The sequence below is a fragment of the Xenopus laevis genome, chromosome 9_10S, assembly GCF_017654675.1.
Source record: "Xenopus laevis strain J_2021 chromosome 9_10S, Xenopus_laevis_v10.1, whole genome shotgun sequence".
Classification (NCBI taxonomy): domain Eukaryota; kingdom Metazoa; phylum Chordata; class Amphibia; order Anura; family Pipidae; genus Xenopus; species Xenopus laevis.
The window spans coordinates 52,941,442-52,962,382 of NC_054388.1; the positions used below are offsets into that span (position 1 = coordinate 52,941,442).

General features: G+C 40.5%; 2 protein-coding genes across 3 annotated transcripts in view; both read left to right on the top strand.

Moving 5' to 3' along the window:
- The window catches only part of ccnt2.S (cyclin T2 S homeolog), a 32,028-nt gene extending 19,330 nt beyond the window's left edge, over positions 1-12,698 (top strand). Inside the window, 2 exon segments of the mRNA NM_001094146.1 lie at positions 9,615-9,676; positions 12,311-12,698. Of these exon segments, the coding sequence (NP_001087615.1) occupies positions 9,615-9,664 (50 nt within the window). The 3' untranslated portion in view covers positions 9,665-9,676; positions 12,311-12,698.
- A 4,646-nt stretch (positions 12,699-17,344) lies between these two features.
- Positions 17,345-20,941, top strand: part of rab3gap1.S (RAB3 GTPase activating protein catalytic subunit 1 S homeolog) — a 39,973-nt gene continuing 36,376 nt past the window's right edge. Inside the window, exons 1-4 of one of the 2 annotated variants that reach the window (XM_041578874.1) lie at positions 17,345-18,347; positions 18,427-18,482; positions 19,498-19,573; positions 19,655-19,787. In XM_041578874.1, coding sequence (XP_041434808.1) covers positions 18,327-18,347; positions 18,427-18,482; positions 19,498-19,573; positions 19,655-19,787 — 286 coding nt within the window. In that variant the 5' untranslated portion in view covers positions 17,345-18,326. The remainder of the gene's footprint in view (positions 18,348-18,426; positions 18,483-19,497; positions 19,574-19,654; positions 19,788-20,941) is intronic. The other variant, XM_018238703.2, reaches the window with a different exon arrangement.

The window sequence follows — 20,941 nt, forward strand, 5'->3', positions numbered from 1 at the left end:
AATGGCACATACTGCTAAAAAAAAGTATATTATTATGAAAATAGTTTATTTACATGCAGCCGGCTTTTACATATGAGCTGTTTTATGCAATATATTTTTGTAGAGACCTACATTGTTTGAGGGGTATAGTTTTCCTTAAAGTATTTAATTGTCAGTATATGTATGGGACCTGTTATCCAGAATGATCGGACCTGGGATTTTCCAGATAAGGGGTCTTTCCATAATTTGGATCTCCATACTTAGAACACTAAAAAATAATTTAAACATTGAATAAACCCAATAGGAGTGTGCTGCCTCCATAAGGATTAATTATATTTTAGTTGGGATCAAGTACCAGGTGCTGTTTAATTATTACAGAGGTAATGGAAATAATTTTTAACAATTAGAATTATTTCCTTATAATGAAGTCTATGGGAGATGGTCTTTTGTAATTCAGTGCTTTCTGGATAATGGGTTTCTGGATAACTGATCCCATACCTTTATAATTGTGCGCCACCTGCTGGTCAGTTCCTATAACTGTACATTCAGAGATATAACTTCAGATGGAAAACAGAAAGTTGGTTGTCTAAAGTTTTTCTGCTCAGGAAGGAGATGGGAAAAGACATCTGAGGCTTCTGATCTCTTTTCTGAGCAGAGCAACATCAGAAAACTTCTGTTTTCTTTCTGACTTTACAGTTACAGGAACTGACCAGCAGGTGGCACTGTTAAAAATGTAATATAAAATACAGTTAAAAACGGAAAAATTATATATTGCAAACGTGCTTAGAAAAACACCCTGAGCAATTGTACGTTTTTGTAGGTTTCCAGTTTGTAATTTAAACTATTTGGTTGCTAGTGTCCCACTTATCCTAGCAACCAGGCCATGTTTTGAGTGCCAGGCTGGAAGATGGAGAGGTCAGGTTTGCAAATGCAAATAGTTTAAAATAACATTTTTGTCTACATCACTCTAACATATAATTTATATATTGCTAAAATGTTAAATGTGTGGTTTTTTTTTCGTTTTTTTTTTGCAAGCAGGGGAAGCATATACTGTTTGCATGCTTCACATCCATTGAAACAATTGAATACTGTAATCAAATGAAAAAGCTGTATGTATCTGTGTCAAAAACAATGTAACTCTTGGGTATAAAGTGCTGTACTTGAGTATTGTTGCTTGTTCTTTCAAAACAGCATTCTTTATAACCGTATTCTGTCACAGTGGCACTGATCCTATCTGATACCCTTTGTAAACAGCCGTCCTGCCCTGCTTTATGGCTGAGATTCTAGCTATCTGTATAAGCGAGCATTCTGTCACAGCGACAGACATGCATACATTTTCCCAATTAAAGCAATAGGCAAACAGAATGTGTCTTATTTAAGTAACTTTACAGTATACAGCAATTTTTATTTATTTGTTTACTTCATTGCTTGGCTAGCTCCAGAATCCATGTCTCCTCAGCTAAGACTTCAGCAGTGCCATGCAGCTTTCTGTGTTCAGTGTAAAAATATGTAAACAGTAAGAAATACATGTAATCTATAAACTGTTGTATATACGGTCACTCTTTCAAAAAGAGCACGACTTCCTGCTTTTCAATTCTCTAACTCTTAAGGTGCCCATACACTGAGAGATCCGCTCGTTTGGCGATGCCATCAAACGAGCGGATCTCTCCCCGATATGCCCACCTTGAGGTGGGCAATATCGGGCTGATCCGATCGTGGGCCCTAGGGCCCAACGATCGGATCCTAACGAATAGCAATGGGTGGTCGAATTGCGGGACCGCATCAACGAATAGATGCAGGCGCGTTTCGACAGGATTTTTTGTCCCATCCGATAGAGATCTGGCCGACTTTCGGCTAGATCTCGATCGGTGAAGCCCGTCGGGGGGCCCCATACACGGCCAATAAGCTACCGACACGGTCTGTCGGCAGCTTTTATCGGCCCATGTATGGCCACCTTTAGTCAGTGACTTGAAGGGGGGCCACATGGGACAAAATTGTTCAGCTAGTTCGCAATTGATCTATAGCATGCACATCAGGTTCAGAAGCAAACTGTTATGATGCATGTGCCCCCCCCCAATCACTGATTGGTTACTGCCTGGTAACCAATCAGTATAAACCAAGAGAAGGGCAAAGCAGAAAGTAGTGTTCTGGCTATTATATTAGACATCCAGTCACTCCAGCCTTTATACATTACATTTTTGACTAACTAACTGTAGTCGAAACTTTTTTTTATTTTGCACAGCCTATCTATTTACCCAGCTTTTATTTTTACACTGATCAATTCCTTTAACAACATATGGTAAGATGCAGCCTATTACAATATGGCCTTCTATTCTATTGGTGTCTATTGGTGTTTGCTATTTGTTTGTGACGCTGAGGGTTTAATCCTAAATGATATTGTGGGCACATCCAACCATATACAGGCTTGCACTAACAATTAGAACAGCAGGAAGTGATAGTAGCCACAGAGATGTGGTTCCTCCATTTCTTTTGGGCAAAATGTGGTCATCAGGGCAGATCATCCTCCATCAGGATGACAGGATTATCTGTCTTAAGTGGGCCACTGATTTGGCTATACGTGTCCAAGTAGTATTTTCAAAAGCAGCTAAACTGCCAAACCAAATATAGCCAAGTATGACTTAACTGTAGATTATTCTCCAGTTAATCACAGAACAAGCCAAGCATTGTGGTAAATTACATTTTGATGGAAGCAGAACTAACTACCGATACAGCATATCAAGCTAGTCAGAACAATAGCAATAACTTTTACAAACAAATACTTTTTGATGAATGTATATTGGAAACTTGCTTAGAATTAGTCCCACATGACTATAGGTCAACAGCTAGGCTGAGCATAAGGTCAACAGCTAACCCCCAAGTGCTCATCGGGCTGAAGTTTTCTAGTACTCCCTTTCAGTCCCAGTCCTTTTAAAAGTGATATACACCTTTTAATGTACAGATCATATTCCATATATCTAGCTGTAACATTGCATATTTGAACTTCTTATAATTCTGTTCTGCTTCTTTCCTTCCCTGTGCCTCTTTCCAGTTGCCTGTGAACTCAGGTCCTTTGTGTTGCTTGAAAACAATAATGTTTCTATATGACTATTGGCTAATAATAAGTGCATCCTCACTTTTAAGTGATTGCCATAGAATTAAATGGGTGATTACAACCTTCTAGTTCCCTGTCATGGTCCTAATAATCTATGTGGCCATTAACCTTAAAGTTGAATTTGTGTAAAAGTGGTCCCATTTGCATTTCCCCACCAACAACCTTCTGAGCAACAGAAGGAATGAGCTCTGCACATAATCTATACCTTTATAAGACTGGGCTCCCCAACCCTTTTTTTTTTTTACCTGTGAGTATTCGTCAAATGTAAAAGTTGTTGGCAATGAAAGCAGGAACATTTTTCCAAGGTGGTGCAAAATAAGTGGTTTGATTAGCCATTAGGTAGTCCCTATGTGGACTGACAGCCTACAGGAGGCTCTGATTGACATTATACCTGGTATTTATGCCTCCAATTAGGAATTCAAAAATAAGCACCTGCTTTGAGGCCACTGGAAGCAACATTCGAGGGGTTGGTGAGCAACATGTGAGCCACTGGTTGGGGATCACTAGTCTAAAGGAAACTATTGCAGTTCATAGCCATGTGTATTCATACACAGGTACAGAAAACAGATTTGTCCACTGGTCATTGCAGTTTTCTTGCACTGGCCTCAGGAAAACAAAATAACAATCGATTTCCCTGGGTGGGTGGTGTCTACTTTTTGACACCCGGTTGAAATACTTTGCGTATCATTTAATCTTCTCAATAAAGACCTAAGCTAGATATTTCAAGGTGGGTCTAACTGATTAGGCTGAAATGCCTTAACTTGATATGTGGCCATGGGAATATCTGTTCTTGCTGTGAATATGGGCCCTGGATCCAGAACCTGCACAATGCAAAGCCATTAACAACTTAACACTAGAGATATGTACACAATGTCCGGCACAGAGGCATAAGGTAAGTGATGCTTATATGTATAGACACAATGTCTCCTTATAATCACATGCTTTTCTTTATTTTGTATGTTAAGGCCCCCATACACGGGCTGATAGAAACTGTCGACAGACTGAGTCGGCAGCTTATTGGGCAGTGTGTGGGGACATTCAACGGGCCTCCCCAATTGATATCTGGCCAGACGCCGATTGGGCAGGGTAAAAAATCGGCGGATCGTGGCTGCATCTGTTTGTTGATGCAGTCCCGTGATCCAACAACATGTATTGCCTTCATACTGATCAGATCAGCCCAATATCACCCACCTCAATGTGGGCATATCTGGGAGAGGTCCACTCGTTTGGCGACATCGACAAACGAGCAGATCTGCCTGTGTATGGCCACCATACACAGATGTTCAAAAAACAATGTATGTTCCTGCTAGTTCTCATATTGGCCCTTCATGTACATAGAATAACACATGAAGTTGGTGTAGGCATCCCTTTTTATTCGACCAGTACATGCATCAAGTGGAACCATCTTTCAAATGTAACCCCTGTAAGCTAAAGCCCATCTTTAAAGGTGAAATAAACCCCCAATAAGAAAATCCCCCTAGGTAGTCCTACCTCCCTGCTCCCCCCCCCCCGCATAATTGGTTACCCCTGAAATTGCTGACGTATAGGTGCAGAGTAAGCTCAGAGGGCGCCATCTTCCGGATCTCTGGTCTTCTTCGTGTCTTCCTTCTTTTCGGCAATTTCCGGCACTTTTGGTGCTTGCACAGTTGCTACAAACGAGAAGACTGCTCCAACTGCGCATGTGCCAATACAGCGCTCACTTACAGAAGAAGATCTGGAAGATGGTGTGCTTACTCTACACCAATACGTGAGCGAACTCTTAAGGGCAATTTCAGGTAACTAACTTTGCCGGGGGGGAGCAGGTCTGGGCCGGCGGATGTTTAATTTAATTCTTTGTAGGCATTGGTGATTTTGATTGCCAGGTCTAATACATCTTTTTGTATTTTTACCTAGAGTATGTATTGAATCTGTCTCAGTCGGAGGTGGGTTATTTTGAAAAAGTCCACTCTAATTATATTAGACAAAGGGTAGGCCATTAAATTCTGACTGACCCCTGCATGAAAAAGATTGCAGAGGCGAGGCTTCAGAAAGTTAACTTAATTATTTCATTATTGCTTAGTTGATTATATTTTGTTTGCTAACCTTGTTTGTATGAGATTATGCTTATATGGCTATAGGATCCATTATCTGGAAACCCTTTATACAGAAAGCTCTAAATTATGGTTAGTCCATCTCCCATAGACTCTATTCTAATCAAATAATTAGATTTTTTAAATTATTTTCTCTGTAATAAGATAAAATGTAATTGTAATATGATTTTAAGGGATTCTGTCTTGATTTTTATGGTTTACAATGTATTTCTAAATTACACTTACATTGCTAATAATTCACTCTGGCATTCAAAATTTTATTCTTGAACCAACAAATTAATTTTGTGGAGGCAGCCATCTCAGTGCATTTGCCAAGGGTTGCTACCTTTTGCCCGATATGACTCCAGGCAGGGGGTGGGGTTGTGATTTTAATGGGGCGGAGCCATGATAGACCGGGGCAAGTTGTGAAATCAAGGGCAGGGCTTCGACGTGGTGATCGATGATTGGCCAATCGCCACATCAATCATAGGGAACCCTGCCCTGGTTTCCTAATTTGGAAAACCAGGTAGGAAATTTTGACCCGGCCAGCTTGTCCTGGTCAAAACCGAACAGGTGACAACCCTTCATTTGACTACTGATTCTGAGCTTTCAGAAGGAGCCAGTACTAGGTCATGTTCCCTAGCAGGAAAAGGCAGGGTTTTTCCTGCTTGGTTGATTCTCATGTCTACCACTAGGTGGGCCTAGAGAGCACCTTTAGCAAAGCAAACGCATCTCAGCGGAGGTGTCAGATGCTATTTGGTTGGCTGCCCATTGTTCTATTGATAATAGTATGATAATCCAAATTATGAAGAAAAAACCCTTCTCCAGGTTTCTGGCTAACAGGTCCTATGCCTGTATTAAGATTTCCTCTTTGCTTTCCCAAAAAAAAAACATCTTGTGATGTGACATTGCTAAGAACTTACCAGAGATACATTAGATACTTTGAATGTCTTGAAAAATTAGAAAACTAGAGAAAACAAGGCAAGTGGAAAAAATGCTCAGATTAGGATAATGTTTTATTATAAAGAAATTGGTGGGCCGAAAATGTAATTTCCCCTTAGGAGAAGGTTAAACTGGGCATTGCACAAGTGACAGAGTACCGTGTGTTTGTGTTTTGCACTACAGCATGGCCACAAAGCAGGTATATTATAAGGAGCAGATTTATCAAAATGTGAGATTAGAAATCACCACAGAAAAACTCATTTTTATAGGATTTTTAAAAACTTGTTTATGAAATGGTGAACTCCATTGATAAATAAGATTCTAAAAATCCAAAAGGAATGAATAGAAAGTGGGTTCTGCCCCTAAACGTTTTTGACTAGCAGCCAATAGCATTTGGACATTTTGCTTCCTGCAGTTCTGTGAGAATAATGGCAGGCACGGTTTTGTGGCAAGGCCCGGGCCTAGGGCGGCATATTTGTAGGGGTGGCATGGTGCCCAGCTGCATCCATATTTCCAGGTTCCTACAGGAATCCCAGAGCGTAGAAGCAGCTCGGTGAGTTTGAATGTGAGCTGGGGGTAGGGGTCACTCAAGCGTGCATTGGTGGAAGCTTGCATGTGCGCGATGGTGGTAGAGCACGTGCACACGTCTGTTGCGCACACACGCACGCCTGGGGTAGGGGGTGCAGGAGGTGCCCGGCCTAGGGGTGCCCTATTTGAAAATCTGGCGCTGAGTAATGGTGAACTAATCTGCCTTTCCAGATCTACCTTTTGTGGTGTATAGGAAACATACTTTATTAGTCATAGTTAAAAGTGTGTCCCTACGCGTTTTGTACCTGCAAGGTACTTAATCATGGGCTAAGATCTTTCCTGTGGGTGAGATCTAAGCACATGTTGAAGTACATTGTGGGTATGAAATTGACAAAATTTTGACGCCCATTGACTTCAATTCGTTTCACGAATTTTCGCCATTTCGTGGCGAAGCAAAACGGGACAAATTCGTCCATCACTATTTACAGATCTTTATTACAAATGTTACTTCTACAATTTTGGTGACGAGATGTTGTAGATATTTTCCCAGTATGTAGAATTTTCATGTTCTCCTCTTTATAAATGGGTGGGCCAAGAGCTGCTCTGCTGCAGGGCGTTCCTCTTGATCCCTGTAGTATTACATGTAATAGGGAAAGATAATAATAATAATTAGAAGCACATTTATCAGGTAGAATTTAATAATCACCGGTTTAAAAAAAAAACCGCTTATTGGTTGCTATTGGTTACTGTTCTCATGCAAAGTATTTGCATCTTCTTACATATGGTGAATTCTAGTTTTTTTTAAATTTGCTGATCGTGACATTTACAGAAAGCCACACAGTTTGGTCCCTGCAGCGCTTTAGTGATGTATACCACCACTCTGTAAATTTAGTATACTGATCTGCTAAATAATGTTATAAGCCTCTGAAGCCTTGAGGGTGGACCCTGTGCTGCGCAGTATCGCCATTTTATTTATTTTTTTTAAAAAAAATTAAAATGAAGCATGTGAGTAAAAACTACTACTTTGTCCTGCTTCCCAGTATATTCCTTTTTTTATTAATTTGAGTGGGTGCAGCTATAGGGCATTTGATCATCAATGCGACACAATCTGACACTGGCATTACTTACCTTGTTTCCGTCACATCTGACGTGACGCCTGCGATTTTGTTCAGCGCGTCGGATCGCTGCGAAACGGCCGTGTAGTCCTGCCCATAATGTTTCTTTTTGGCCTATGACACACACCTCCATTTGAGCTAACTGCCATAATTATTATTCAAATGGTTGATTTCAGTACCACCAGTGATGGTGACATGTAGTTGCCACTCTGTGACAGGCAGCCCAAGTTGCAGCCGACCTTTCTCTGTCAGTGGAGCAAATGCCTGGTGTGATGTGAACATTAAACGGTAAAGTACAAGGGTTAACTTTGTGTGTGCCCAGAACATTGCTTGTCTGTGTATTTGTATTTATACATATGGGTAGGAGGTGCCATATTGTTCCCCATAGAAAGTACATTATGAGGTATATAACTGATCGCATGCCAAGAACATTCCTTCTCTGTATATTTGTATTTATACATATGAGAGGAAGCTGTTTAAAATGTTTATGGTTATAACCTGTTTTCTGTTTTCTATATTGTTCTCGAAGTTTATATCATATTCTGTAACCTTGGGTTTTTTATTAAGTGGTGTAGTTTGCTCTTTATTTCCTGGGTACATGCACGTAAGCAAACACGTATGTACATACTTGCAGGTTAACAAATTGGCAACCCGCACCTGACCCTTGACAGTCCGCACCCAACCTGGCCTGTGGGTCTGCCCTGGGACAAATATTTAGTGCTGCATGAACCCACCTGACCCACAGGTTAAAGGGCTGGCCTGCACATCACTAACACACACTTCCAAAGATATACAGCTCTGATTATCTGTACTTCCCTCTTGGGATAGTCTGTGTATCATTGCCAAGCTAGGACCCAGTCTGCTTTTTGTTTTATTTTTAAGACCTTTCCTTAACCCAGGGATGCCCAACCTTTTGAACCTGTGAGCAACATTAAAGTAAAAGGATGAAAATGTTCCTAAGGTGCCAAATAAGGGATGTATATGAAACCATATGACTCCCAGACAATCCTGGTTGACTGACCGTTCTGGCCAATTAGTAGGCCCTATGTGGATTGTCAACCTACATTGAGGCTCTGTTAAGCAGTGCACCTGTTTTTTATGCAGCCAAAACTTGCTTCCAAGCCTGGAATTCAAAAATAAGCACCTGTTTTGAGGCCACTGGGAGTAACATACAAGGGGTTGGAGAGCAACATGTTGCTCACGAGCTACTGGTTGGGGATCAGTGCCTTAACAAGTCTGTAAGTGAGCATTGCAATGGAAAAACCCCACACATGGTTTCTAGACTGGGACTAAACCAACCACTGTTTGACCATAGAAAGCAGCCCACAAGTAAGAAATGCAGACGATACATTTGGTGTTACTTACCCAAAGGGAAGCTGATCCAAATGTGTTGAAAGATGTCAACCTCCCAAATTCAATTTCCAAAAGGGCTTTGGTCATGGCCAGGTGCAACCCAACAACACCCAGTTATACCATGAAAATGCCTATTTCTCCCAGCATATGAAACCATGTGACTCCCAGACAATCCTGGTTGACTGACCGTTCTGGGTATCTTAGTTTATAACAATATAAGCCTAATATATAAACCTTAAATTACAGAATGGGCAGGCAACAGTGTTGCCATATACTAAGATAGAATATTTTTCAAAGTTGAGTGTTTGTAATGAAGCAAAAAACAACATTACAGTTATCAGTCATATTCGGTTGGGAGGGGCTACTGCAGGGCCCTAGAGAAGTTTGAAAGTGTGACTTGCATCTGGAATGGGACATTACCAGCTTTAGTTTTATCTAACATTTATTCAATTATTTTCTGTGAACTTTCTGTGTACATTTTCTGAAAACATCACAGTTAATTGATTTGTTTTGTAGGTTTCCATGAAGGTTCTGAACAGCCGTCTGAGAATCTACCACCACCATAGCTGACAATTTTTGTAAGTACAGCTCATTATCAGATGTTTCTTTATCGCTATGACCAACAGGCAATATGTATAACATATTTCTATGTATGTTTTACATATAAGATAGAATATACAGTTGTGTTCAGAATAATAGCAGTCCAACATCACTAACCTGATCAATCACCATTTTTGGTAGAAATTATATTTCTATATGGCAAATAATTTACTAAGTGTAGTAGAGTAATAGAAAACCAACAGACCCAACAGTCATGCCATGACTGCTGCTGATTCTGTGTAATTGATACAATTAATTGAGGCTTGTTCCAAATAATGGCTTGTTCCAAATAAAAGCAGTGTGGAGTTCAATTAGTGAGGTCATTCATTCTGTGAAAAAACAGGTGTCAATTACGTCCCTATTTAAGAAGTTCGCCAGCAAATGTTGTGCATGCTGGTTATAGTGTATTTCTCTCTGAAAATCTGAGTAAAATAGATCATTGATTGGAGAGGGAGAAACATATAAAGAAGTGGAGAAAATGATAGGCTGCTCACCTAAAATTATCTCAAATGCTTTAATGACAACCAAAACCTGAAAGATTTGGAAGAAAATGGAAAACTTACCATTCAAATGGATAGAAGAATAGCCAAAATACCTGTGAGTACTGTTATTAGAAGACGGCTAAGTGAAAACAAATTATCGGCAAGAAGCCTTTGCAAACTCCCTTTGTTGAAAAAAAGACTGTATGTAACAGGTGCCAGAAGTTGGTGGACTCCATACAACACAGATGTGCAGCAGTTCTCAGAAATACTGATTATACAAATAAATATTAGTTCAATGATTCAAAGGAAAGCAAAATCTTGAAACATTTTTCAGTTATCAACAGTGAATGTTTGAGTTTGTAAAGAAGAATGCAGAATGCTATTTTTTGAACAGCCTAATATTCCTTTTTCTTTACTTTTTGTAAAGGTATAACAATTAGATACATTTTTCTTCATGTTTTGATTTGGAAAAGAATGTGCAGTGTTTCCAATGCAGTTGCATCTATGGAAATAAAAGATATAATGATTTTAAGGTTTATTCACTTTTTTTTTAAACACACTGCTTATTATTCTGAACACAATTGTATAACATATGAACTACCAATATTTGTGCCATTAGGAAGAATGCCCTGAAGATCTTGCCAAGTCAGTCTCTAATACGGCGTATGAGCAATTAAATGCCCTATGTGCCATAGCCTTGTTATAATATGTCTAGATAGGTGAATCTACTTGGAAGGTGCTGTTTCTTAGGCTGCTGCCGCACCTTGTAAAATGCAAGCTTTTCACCTTTGTCTCAAGACTTGGAACTCACCTTAGTAGCCAACTGCCCAGCCCTGATCATGGTACAAGGGCCTGTCTCTTTCCAATGGTAAAAAAGGTCCAGGCTAAAAAGGGCTGCATGGAGTTTTCCATTCAGCTATGAGCCAGGGAGGTGGGGAAACCAGTCTGATGGAATAAGACTTAGTGAGTTCTGTAAAGGATAATGCTACATGTCAATGGTTTCTTATGGGTAACATAGCTCCATCATTAGGGTTGGACAGGCCTAAAATCCAGTTCTGTTTCAACCATAAAATTGTGCAATATAGATACCATTTAGAAGATGTTATAGCTCATGGCGCATCTCATGGCTGCATAGGTTTACAAAGGCTCTTGCGCTTTTAGAAAAATGATCAGGGAGAGTTCGGCATAAGTCCTCTCTTGGCTCTTATGTAAAACATGGCTGCCATTTTGTGCATATGAGCCAGGGGTGGCTTTCCTGTTGCCATCTCAAAAGACTATACAGCCCAGGCTCCATATGTCAGACCGCAACATTTTTGTTCAAGTAAGTCAAGCGTTTTGCATTTCCAAAGTTTATCAGCTTTATAATTCTATTGGGCATTGGCATAACGCTGTTCCCTTTAAAGTCTCTGATGATGACCTTGTTACTTTGAAGGCAGGTGATATCTTGCAAAATTTGCTTTGTGTATTTGATAACTACTGTCTCTTGTAATGGCCCAAATGTCTCGGTATACTAGAGATTGAGCCACCTGGCACAAACTCCATAAAGATGGTCACCATGTTATCCTCATGACATATGCCCAAGTAACTGACAATGTTCACATGGTCCAAGGCTTTAAAAAGGTCCACCTCTTCCTGTAGCTTCTTATACTCATTTTCTGCTGTAACTGGGTCAAAAGAATCTTAGTTCTCCTTGGCTTGTGAGACTGCAGTACACCTGATACCAATAAATTTGGACCAGGCATTTACTGGTACCATTAATTGCAGGGCTTTGCTTAAGCCTGCAGAGCAACGTTGTTGCCTATACCAATACATCTAGCATATAAGGAGTATTTCTTGTGGTCTAAAGGTGGCCATACATGGGCCAATAAAACTTAGCCAAGGGAAAGATCCACTGATGGAGTTCTCAGAGAGGTTGAAGACATGGCTTGTGTTGCAACCAGCAGACTGTTGAAACAAACACAGTAATAATATATGGAGACTGTTGTGTGATACGTGTGCAACTACATATAGTTATTGACAGTTTACTAAACTTCTATCACTAACTGTAAATTTTCTGTATCAATTAGTACTTCCAAGCATTGCAGAGTGGGCTGCCCTTACAGTTCTGCCTTTTATACCCCATTTCTATAGTGGTCATATTATCAATAGGCATGATGTGAATAGAAAAAAACAGCGGATTTTCCTCCCTTTCTCCATGGATCTACCTCAGATGAAAGGAAACCACTGCTCCTCCCGGATCGCTGATCAGAAGAAGATGCCTCTAATGAGCATGTCTTTCCAGCAGTTGTTTTGGATTTTTTTAATTTCTTTTTTTATAAAAAAAACACAGAGAATGAATCTATCGCTAATTTATTTTTTAATGTATTTTTTTTTTCACTGTTTCGAAAGAATTCAACAGTTTTTTTCAGAGGAAAGAAATCTTTGTTCTCTGTCAAGCTGAATCAGGTCCATGTTGATATTCATGAGCCAGTTTTTAGGTACAGCACGTTCTCTCATTAAAACATATTGTTGCCACGTACACCAGGGATGTCATTTATCCAGGTGAAGCGGGCTATAAAACTTGATATTTTCTTACCACTGGTAGGTGGGCAGAAATAATTGGGGGGAAAATAAAGATATTTGAGTAGACCTTGCCAGTTTGTGTAGTTCTGAGTAGGAATGACTCAACTTTGTCTTAGTCAGTTTGGAAAGCTACTAGAACAAAGCAATAAAATATAAATGATATACTATATAAAATATAATAATGTTCATGCAAGTGTTGCATTTCATTGGTAAGTCCACAAGGTAAAACTCATTTGCATTATTGTAATTAGCACGTTCCATCAGGGTACTTTGTTTCTCTGTAGTTTTTTCTTTCACATGGTCAGATAAAAGAGCAGGCCTTTTATCTTAAATGATAAGCTGGTTGGGGTTCCCCATCATGTTTATCTGTTTGGCTAGTTGTTATTTCTGTACAAGGCTAAGTGGTAGCGAAAGACTAGATTTATTTACTCAGGGACAGGTTCCTAGTAGGGCTAATGCAAATGGGCCAAAGTTTCCATATGAACATGGAAAATGTACATGCATCTTTGTAATACACCATATATTGCCTTTCATTATATTCCCACTTTGCATCAGCCTAAACATTACTCCGTTAAATGGTTATCCACTTTTTTAATGAAGTATACTTTCAATGCATTTTCAATAAAATGGTTATGCAGCCACTTTTACAGCAGCTAAAGTGAATACTAACCCACCCAAGTTCTACAAACTGTGATTCTCTTACCGCAGTCAGTCCTTTGTGTCTGGTCCATGCCCCTCCCCTTCCTAACCACGTGAAAGTATGGCCAAAAAACACAAACCTTGAACATGGAAAGTATCCTACAGTGGGGCCTTAAAAGAATTTCAACTCTTAGGTCATACCATCTACTGGTATAGCCATAGCCTATAGCCCTATATCATTAAGTAAGTTGTGACAGAGGGACACAGATATCAGACTCTCTAATAGGCCCCAAGAGGTCCTGTCTGACACTGGAAGGCATAAACTATTTGACCTTTGGCTTTTTACCTGGGTGGTTCCTAAATTTATTGTAAAAAATTCTGTACTGATTGTGAAACTGTATTCATAAGCCCCATCAGTTTAACACCACTTTATATGCTGTATAACTACCTCTGCATCTAGGTATTTTAGGTCCATTTTTCCAGATCCCCCTCATCACACAAAAACACACGCTCAGAGTGAATTTTCTGTGCTGGCCTCTTTTATTATAGAAAAGTCCGCATGATAAATATTTTTTCAAAGGGTTCCAAGACCACAGCCACTGCCACTGAGTCTCTACTATCAAGAATATCTTTACTCTTTTCCATGATCTGCCAGTCTTTACCTGAAATAATTACACCATGCTCCATTTTCTGTAAAGTTACACTTTTCTCATCTTTTGCAGCTAAATTATTATGCTTTTGTCTTGAGCCAGAATCACATCTCTTGCTTCGGTTATTTTGGTTTCCTTCTCCTGTTGGAGTCATTAGCAGAAGGCAACCTTGCAACTTTAAAGGCAGAGCCTTTCTTAGACATAGCTGAGTGTGATTCTCTATAAACAGAACTGGCCACTAGGGATGGGTGAATTTTTTCGCCAAAAAAATGACGCCCATAGACTTGTATGGTGTTGTGCGTCAAAATAAAAAGACGTGCCTTTAATGGGCATCGGCGACATTTCGCCGCCCGCAGAATTTTGACGAAACCGGTCAAATTCGCCCATCCCTACTGGCCACTCACTGGATCTCTAGTTTAAGGGGATAAAAAGGTATCACAACCATTTCATATATATATCTGGACCTTCATATATTTTCTTGAAAATGTCATGGTAGGTGATCCTTGTAAAATATGGTGGTTCTTGATAACTGGGGAATTACTACTCTTTGGACATATTGATAAGCAAGAGTTTGATCTCAACCTTTTGGTTGAAGTAGTTAATTCCAGAGGAGGAAATGGAACACTCTTAATGTTCTTGTTAACAGAGCGAGGCTTTTGTTTCTACTTCAATGGGGCATCAGAAGTAGACTTTGTCCTAGTTTTTTCTATTTTTCTTTCCCTTCTTGTTCTCTTTCTGAGCAATGACATTAAAGCTGTGGTTGACATTGTGAGAAACACCTCACAGAGTCTTCATGAGAAACTGTTTAAATCGAGTCTTAATTTTGTGTTTTTGTGTCCCTTGTATAGAGAATGCAATATGTATAAGAGGCAACTGTCCATCTTGGGGTGTATGCAGTGAGTTAACAGATTCTTTGCCATCAAGGGTTGTTCTTTTATCAATATCCTCCTGGATTTCAGATACATTTTCCATAGTTTCACTGGATGTGGCAATTATCAAGGCTGCAGAGAACGTTTTTCCTACAAAGTTATCATATTGGCATTAAAAATATTGTCCCATTGTAAGGACTGGTTAATTCCCTCTTCATTGCTTTTTGTCATTGTCCTTTCTCTTTGATGAACCTCAGTTGACCCTTCTTGGAAGATAGAGTATTTTTCAGTTCTTTTCCCTTCAACATGTACAAACAGGTTTTGCTTTCTGTTAGTCTCGATATTGCCAATGATCATTAAGTTAAGTCTTGCTCTCCTTGTGAAATGATGAGACTTTCATCCATGCTATGATAAATATGTTTTTTAGACAAAACTTGTTCACTGCCATTCTGCAAGGCTGGAGAGGAGGTAATAGTTATGTATTTGTCACCTTTAGAAAATCTATACCATAGTTATAGCCACTTCCTGAAAGTATCCTTCTTTACTAGACATATCATCCCATAGGAAATATAGGAAAAAAATATAAAGAACAGTCAATGAAGTATATTTATATACATGTGAAAGCTGTATTTTTCCAGTATCTTTGTACAGAACAAGATAAGATCCCACTTCTGTGCCACCCAAGGATATCTTTATCCCCACAAACACAGCCCATTGAGAAGTTCCTGCATTGATTGAGAAGTTCCTGCACGACTGGCAGCAATGTGTAGCAATTCCCTATGGGAAGCTTATCAAACAGGTCAGCGTCCCGAAGTGCTAACATTTGAGGGGTCGGGCCGTGCCCTTTGCAAATCTTTGTGTCCTGGAACTGCTCTGTGATCTTGAATGGATTGAAAGCTGTCCTTCAACAGCACGTTTTCAGTCTTAACTTCAAATATATGCACTTAAATAAAATTGCCTGCTTTTCACTCTAATGAACCTATTGCTGATAGTCAGGCCTCTTTAATATCAAAACCCAAGTTCTTTTTGGAATTGTACCATTTGGAGTAGTAGTGCTGTAAGCCAACGCAGAGCGAGCATAAGACAAATGTTACAATTCATTCAGCTTTTTTTCTTGTTTCAAGATATAAGAAATTGAAACTGATAATAATGAATTTGAAACAATAAGCAATCTGCTGGTATATGCACTCATTAACTTACAAAAGTGCTCAGAAGAGTAATTTTAATTAAAGCTTTTCATCACTTTTATGCTTGAGTAACTGAATCATTGCATACTCTCACAGCATGATTGCCTACAGACCAGTAAGTGCTGTAGGGCCTCCAGATCTCCTTGACACACTGTCTGAAGCAGCTGCAAATGAGGGAAAGAGCTTGTTTGGACCCTAGTTACCAGTTGGTTAAGATGCAAATTGAAGAGCTGCTGACTAAAAAGCTAAATAACTCAACAACCTTCAATAATAGAAAAATGAAAACCATTACAAATTGTCTCAGAATATCACTCTCTACATTATACTAAAAGTTATCTCAAAGGTGAACAACCCCTTTTACTGTGAGCCATATTCAAATGTAAAAGAAGTTGGAAAGCAACATAAGCATCCAAAAGGTTCTTGGGTGTGCCAAATATTACCTGTGATATTCGGAAGCCTCTCTGTGGACTGACAGGCTTGAAGAGGCTCTATTTGGCAGTACACCTGGATTTTATGCAACCAGAACTTGCCTCCAAACCAGGAATTCAAGCACCTGCTTTGGGGCCAATGAGCAACATCCAAGGAGTTGGTGAGCAACACGAGACACTGATTGGGGATCACTGCCCTGCATAGCACTATATCAATTAAACACTGAAAACAAGAATTAGTAAATGGTGAACAGAGGGCTATAGCTTAATGATCAACGCACTGTTTATTGAAATAGTTGATATTAAATCTGCCCAATCACATCATATATTACTGAAGCATTTGGGCAGCAGTTGGTAGTGTCTATGGGAATATATCCGCCTTTGAAACTCATAGACCAGAACCCACACCATACCGCACCACCCTGAGGTAGCCCCCGCCAATTACTGCCCCATTTTAGCGTGAGTTCCGTCGCCCTGCCTAACCGAAGCTAAAGCACAGTGCACCTTCACTGCCCCATTTTCACATAAGTTCCGTCGCCCTGCCTAACTGAAGCTAAAACACAGTGCGACTGACGCGCGTTTCGCTTTGTCAAAGTGGCCAAGATTTGTTCACTTTATCCTTGAGGGAAGGAATATGTAACACAATACAAGTTGCATGACTGGCCAAGTAATTTGCACCATAAAAAACAGTGTTTAAATGTAAACACTGTGAAAATAATGTTTTACTAGAAACCTTGGTTTTGACACTGACAGAAGAATCAATGCAGAACCAACAATAAGGACATAAGCAAAAGATATACATAAACTGTAGGAGTGACAGCACTCACAGGTCACCATGTTGATAACCAAGATTGATGTTTTGAGGTTAAGATAGCATTACACAGGTAGAGATCAAGGCTGTTGCCTCCAACAGACCCACCCAACCAATAACTGGCAGAAAATCTGCTCCATGTTTGATTTTATCATTGGATTGAGGTCCACATCTGAGAGTTGATCCAACTGCCAGCATAGTAGCACTTATCCAATAATTAGCTCAAGGGCCAAACGATCATATCATTATATCTTCATCATTATATAATGTATTTTCATCCATGCTTTTCACTGGTCACTGGTCTATGCCCTGTAATAAAGTGCTTTGATTAAAAATGCCTAACCCAATGCCTAACATATGGTTGCCCATGTAATATAAAAGGGCAATATCAGAGGCACAGAACCAATACGGGCAACAGCTAATGCTACAGGGTACAAAGGTTCAGCACCCACTGCACCACACTTCTCTCTAGTTCCATTCTAACTACGGTATTTCCAACACCTCCATACCAGACTGTCCACCTAGTTCTAACCCTACTGTCACTATCCCTGGCCTATAGACTATTACACCCACTCCTGGTTCAATCCCAATCTCATTATTCCCAGCACCCCCTGTGCCACGTTGACCTTAGTCCCATCCCCATTATCACTATACCTGGCAACTCCTGTGCCACACTGACCCCTTGTCCCACCGCAGCCTCACAGTTCCCAGCATGCCCTGTTCCACACTCCATCAATAATGCTATTCCCAACACTCCCTGTTCCACACTATTCGCAGCAACACCCCCTGTGCCACACAGCTCCCCTCGTCCCGACCACCTTAACATGATGCCCAACACCCCGGTATAACACACTGGCAGCCTGTTCCCACCCTGACTATCACGATCTCCGGCACCCGCCTATGAAACACACCGATCTCTCCAACACTCCCTGTTCCCCTGCAATGTTTTGCTCTAGTTCCTGTTTCCCAGCATGCACCGTGCTGACGTATTCACCGGCCCATGATGGCGGCTGACAGTGATGTGAGTTTCCAGCTGTTGCCTATCGTTTCTGTTCCATTGGTCTCTCTCAGATTTACAGTGTGTTCTTCTCTCCCCGCAGCCCGAGTCCGAGGTGTTTGAGATCACAGACTTCACCACTGCTTCAGAGTGGGAGAGGTCAGTATATATGCGAGATAGGTGTCTGTGGGACAGACAGGGGCTCAGGGATAGGTGCCTGTGGGAAAGGTAAGTGTGTGTGGGAGAGAGAGACAAGGGATAGGGATAGGTGCCGGTGGTAAGATGTGTGTGTGTATCAGAGAGAGACAAGGTATGGGGGATAGGTGCCTGTGGGAAAGATAAGTGTGTGTGTGTGTGGGGGGGGGGAGACAAGGGATGGGTATGGGGAAGAGTTTCTTGTGGGAAAGGTAAGTGTGGGTGGGAGAGATAGGGGCTGGGAATAGGAGATTGGTGCATGTGAAAGAGACAGGTTCTGGGTATGGGGTATATGTGCCAGTGGGAAAGGCATGTGTGTGCGGGACAGACACAGGCTTGGTATGAGGGAATATGTGCCTGTGGTATGTGTGTAGGAGAGACAGGAACAGGGACTGGGTTTCGGGCATAGGCACTTATGGACAGGTACGTGTGAAGGGGAGAAACCGGGACTGAGTATGGGGATAGGTGCTGGGGATAGAGGATAGGAGTGTGTGAAGAAGAGAGTCGAAGGCCGTATATGGGGAAATACAACCTGTGGTGGAGACACAGAAAAAGTGACTGCACTTTTTGCACACACACACACACACACACACACACCAGCCATGGGAGCTTGCACATCCTTACTCCCTGATACTCTTGCCCATTAATTTCTTATATAAATACTTTTCAGCCCCAAGAATTACTGCACTTGAATAATTTTTAAACATGTCTGCATGCAACTAACAGAGCAGTAGCATCATACAGATATTTATATTAATATCCAATTAGTATTGATTATTACATTTATCACAGCCTGCAACCTACCTCATCATACTTGGTTTGCTAGAGTATTGATTATTTAATACCTACCCATTGTTTTCATTGTCTCTAGCTGAAGAGAAATAGCAGTGAGAGACTCTGAAGGTGCATGGGCCACACAAAGAACAAGTACATTATTTTCTATTTGCAGAATCTTTGTGAATTTCACTTTGTCTTGTAGATTTATTTCAAAAGTTGAAGAAGTTTTAAATGAATGGAAGTTAATTGGGGAGACATCAAATAAAGCCCCAGAAAAGGTCTGTATTTTCTTCTTTGTATCACAGACAATAAAATGTTCTAGTTACTTGCTTCATAGGATGACATATGTTGTTTTGTAGGGAGAATATACATCAGGAGTCTGGGAGGAGAAAAGAGATGAGATTTTGTTTGCAGACTTCAGATTCTCTATTTGTCACCATTATTTAGTGCAAGATTCAGGAGAGAAAGAAGAAAAGGAAGACACAGGAGAAGGTAATGAATTTCGTTCTAGAAATAATTATTTGTCTTTGTGCTGCCATATTCTCTTACTAGATACCTTATATTTATGTTGAAGGACTATGCTCCCCACAGGGTTCCTATACTGTCTTTGAATTTAAAGTGCTACTTTGGGCTGTTTTCAATGTATCTCTGTATAGACTGTGAGCAAACTTAGAATGCCATTCCTGCTGAAACATGCTTAAAGGAGAAGGAAAGTCGATATGCACTATCCAAATGTTAGGCACCCCAAGTGATTGTAATGACTTACCTGAAACCCCGGGCCGGTGCTCCAATCAGCAGAAAATGCCCCGGGGTTTTACCAGTGAGCACCACGGATTGATAGACTGCCGTCTTCTTCTATCTTCACATTTCCCCGGACTAACGCATGCGCAGTAAAACGAAAAAGCCGATTTTTAAGTTCAAGTTCGGCTTTTCGTTCTAATGCGTACGCGCAGCCGCGCGAAGACAGAGGAAGAAGGAAGTCTATCGATCCGTGGTGCTCACTGGTAAAAGCCTGGGCCGGCGCAGTTTTCTGCTGATAGGAGCACCGGCCCGAGGTTTCAATTAAGTCATTACAATCACTTGGGGGTGCCTAACATTTGGCACCCCCAAGTGCATCTCAACTTTCCTTCTCACTTAAAGGAGAACTAAACCCTAAAAATGAATTTATCTAAAAATGCCATATTTTATATACTGAACTTATTTTACCAGCCTAAAGTTTCAGCTTCTCAATAGCAGCAATGATCCAGGGCTTCAAACTTGTCACCATCTTGGACAGTGTCTGCAACACTCACATGTTCAGTGGGCTCTGATTAGCTGTTGAAAAGCTAAGCTTAGGGGTAGTCTCAAATTATCAAGCAGAAAAGGAGGTTGGCCTGTAATATAAGCTAATGCTACCGGCTGATTATTAAATTCTGATGCTAGTTGCGCTGGTTTCTGTGCTGCCATGTAGTAATTATTTGTATTAATTACTAATCAGCCTTTTATTGTGACATTAATAATTCCCTAAGCTCAGTAAGTAACAGCAACACAGCATGTGCAGTGAATCAGCAGTAAAGAAAAGATGGGGAGCTACTGGGGCATATTTGAAAACACAGATCTTTACTGCTTAAGGGCTGTGGTTACCTTGGGCTGGTATAGAAGCCCAA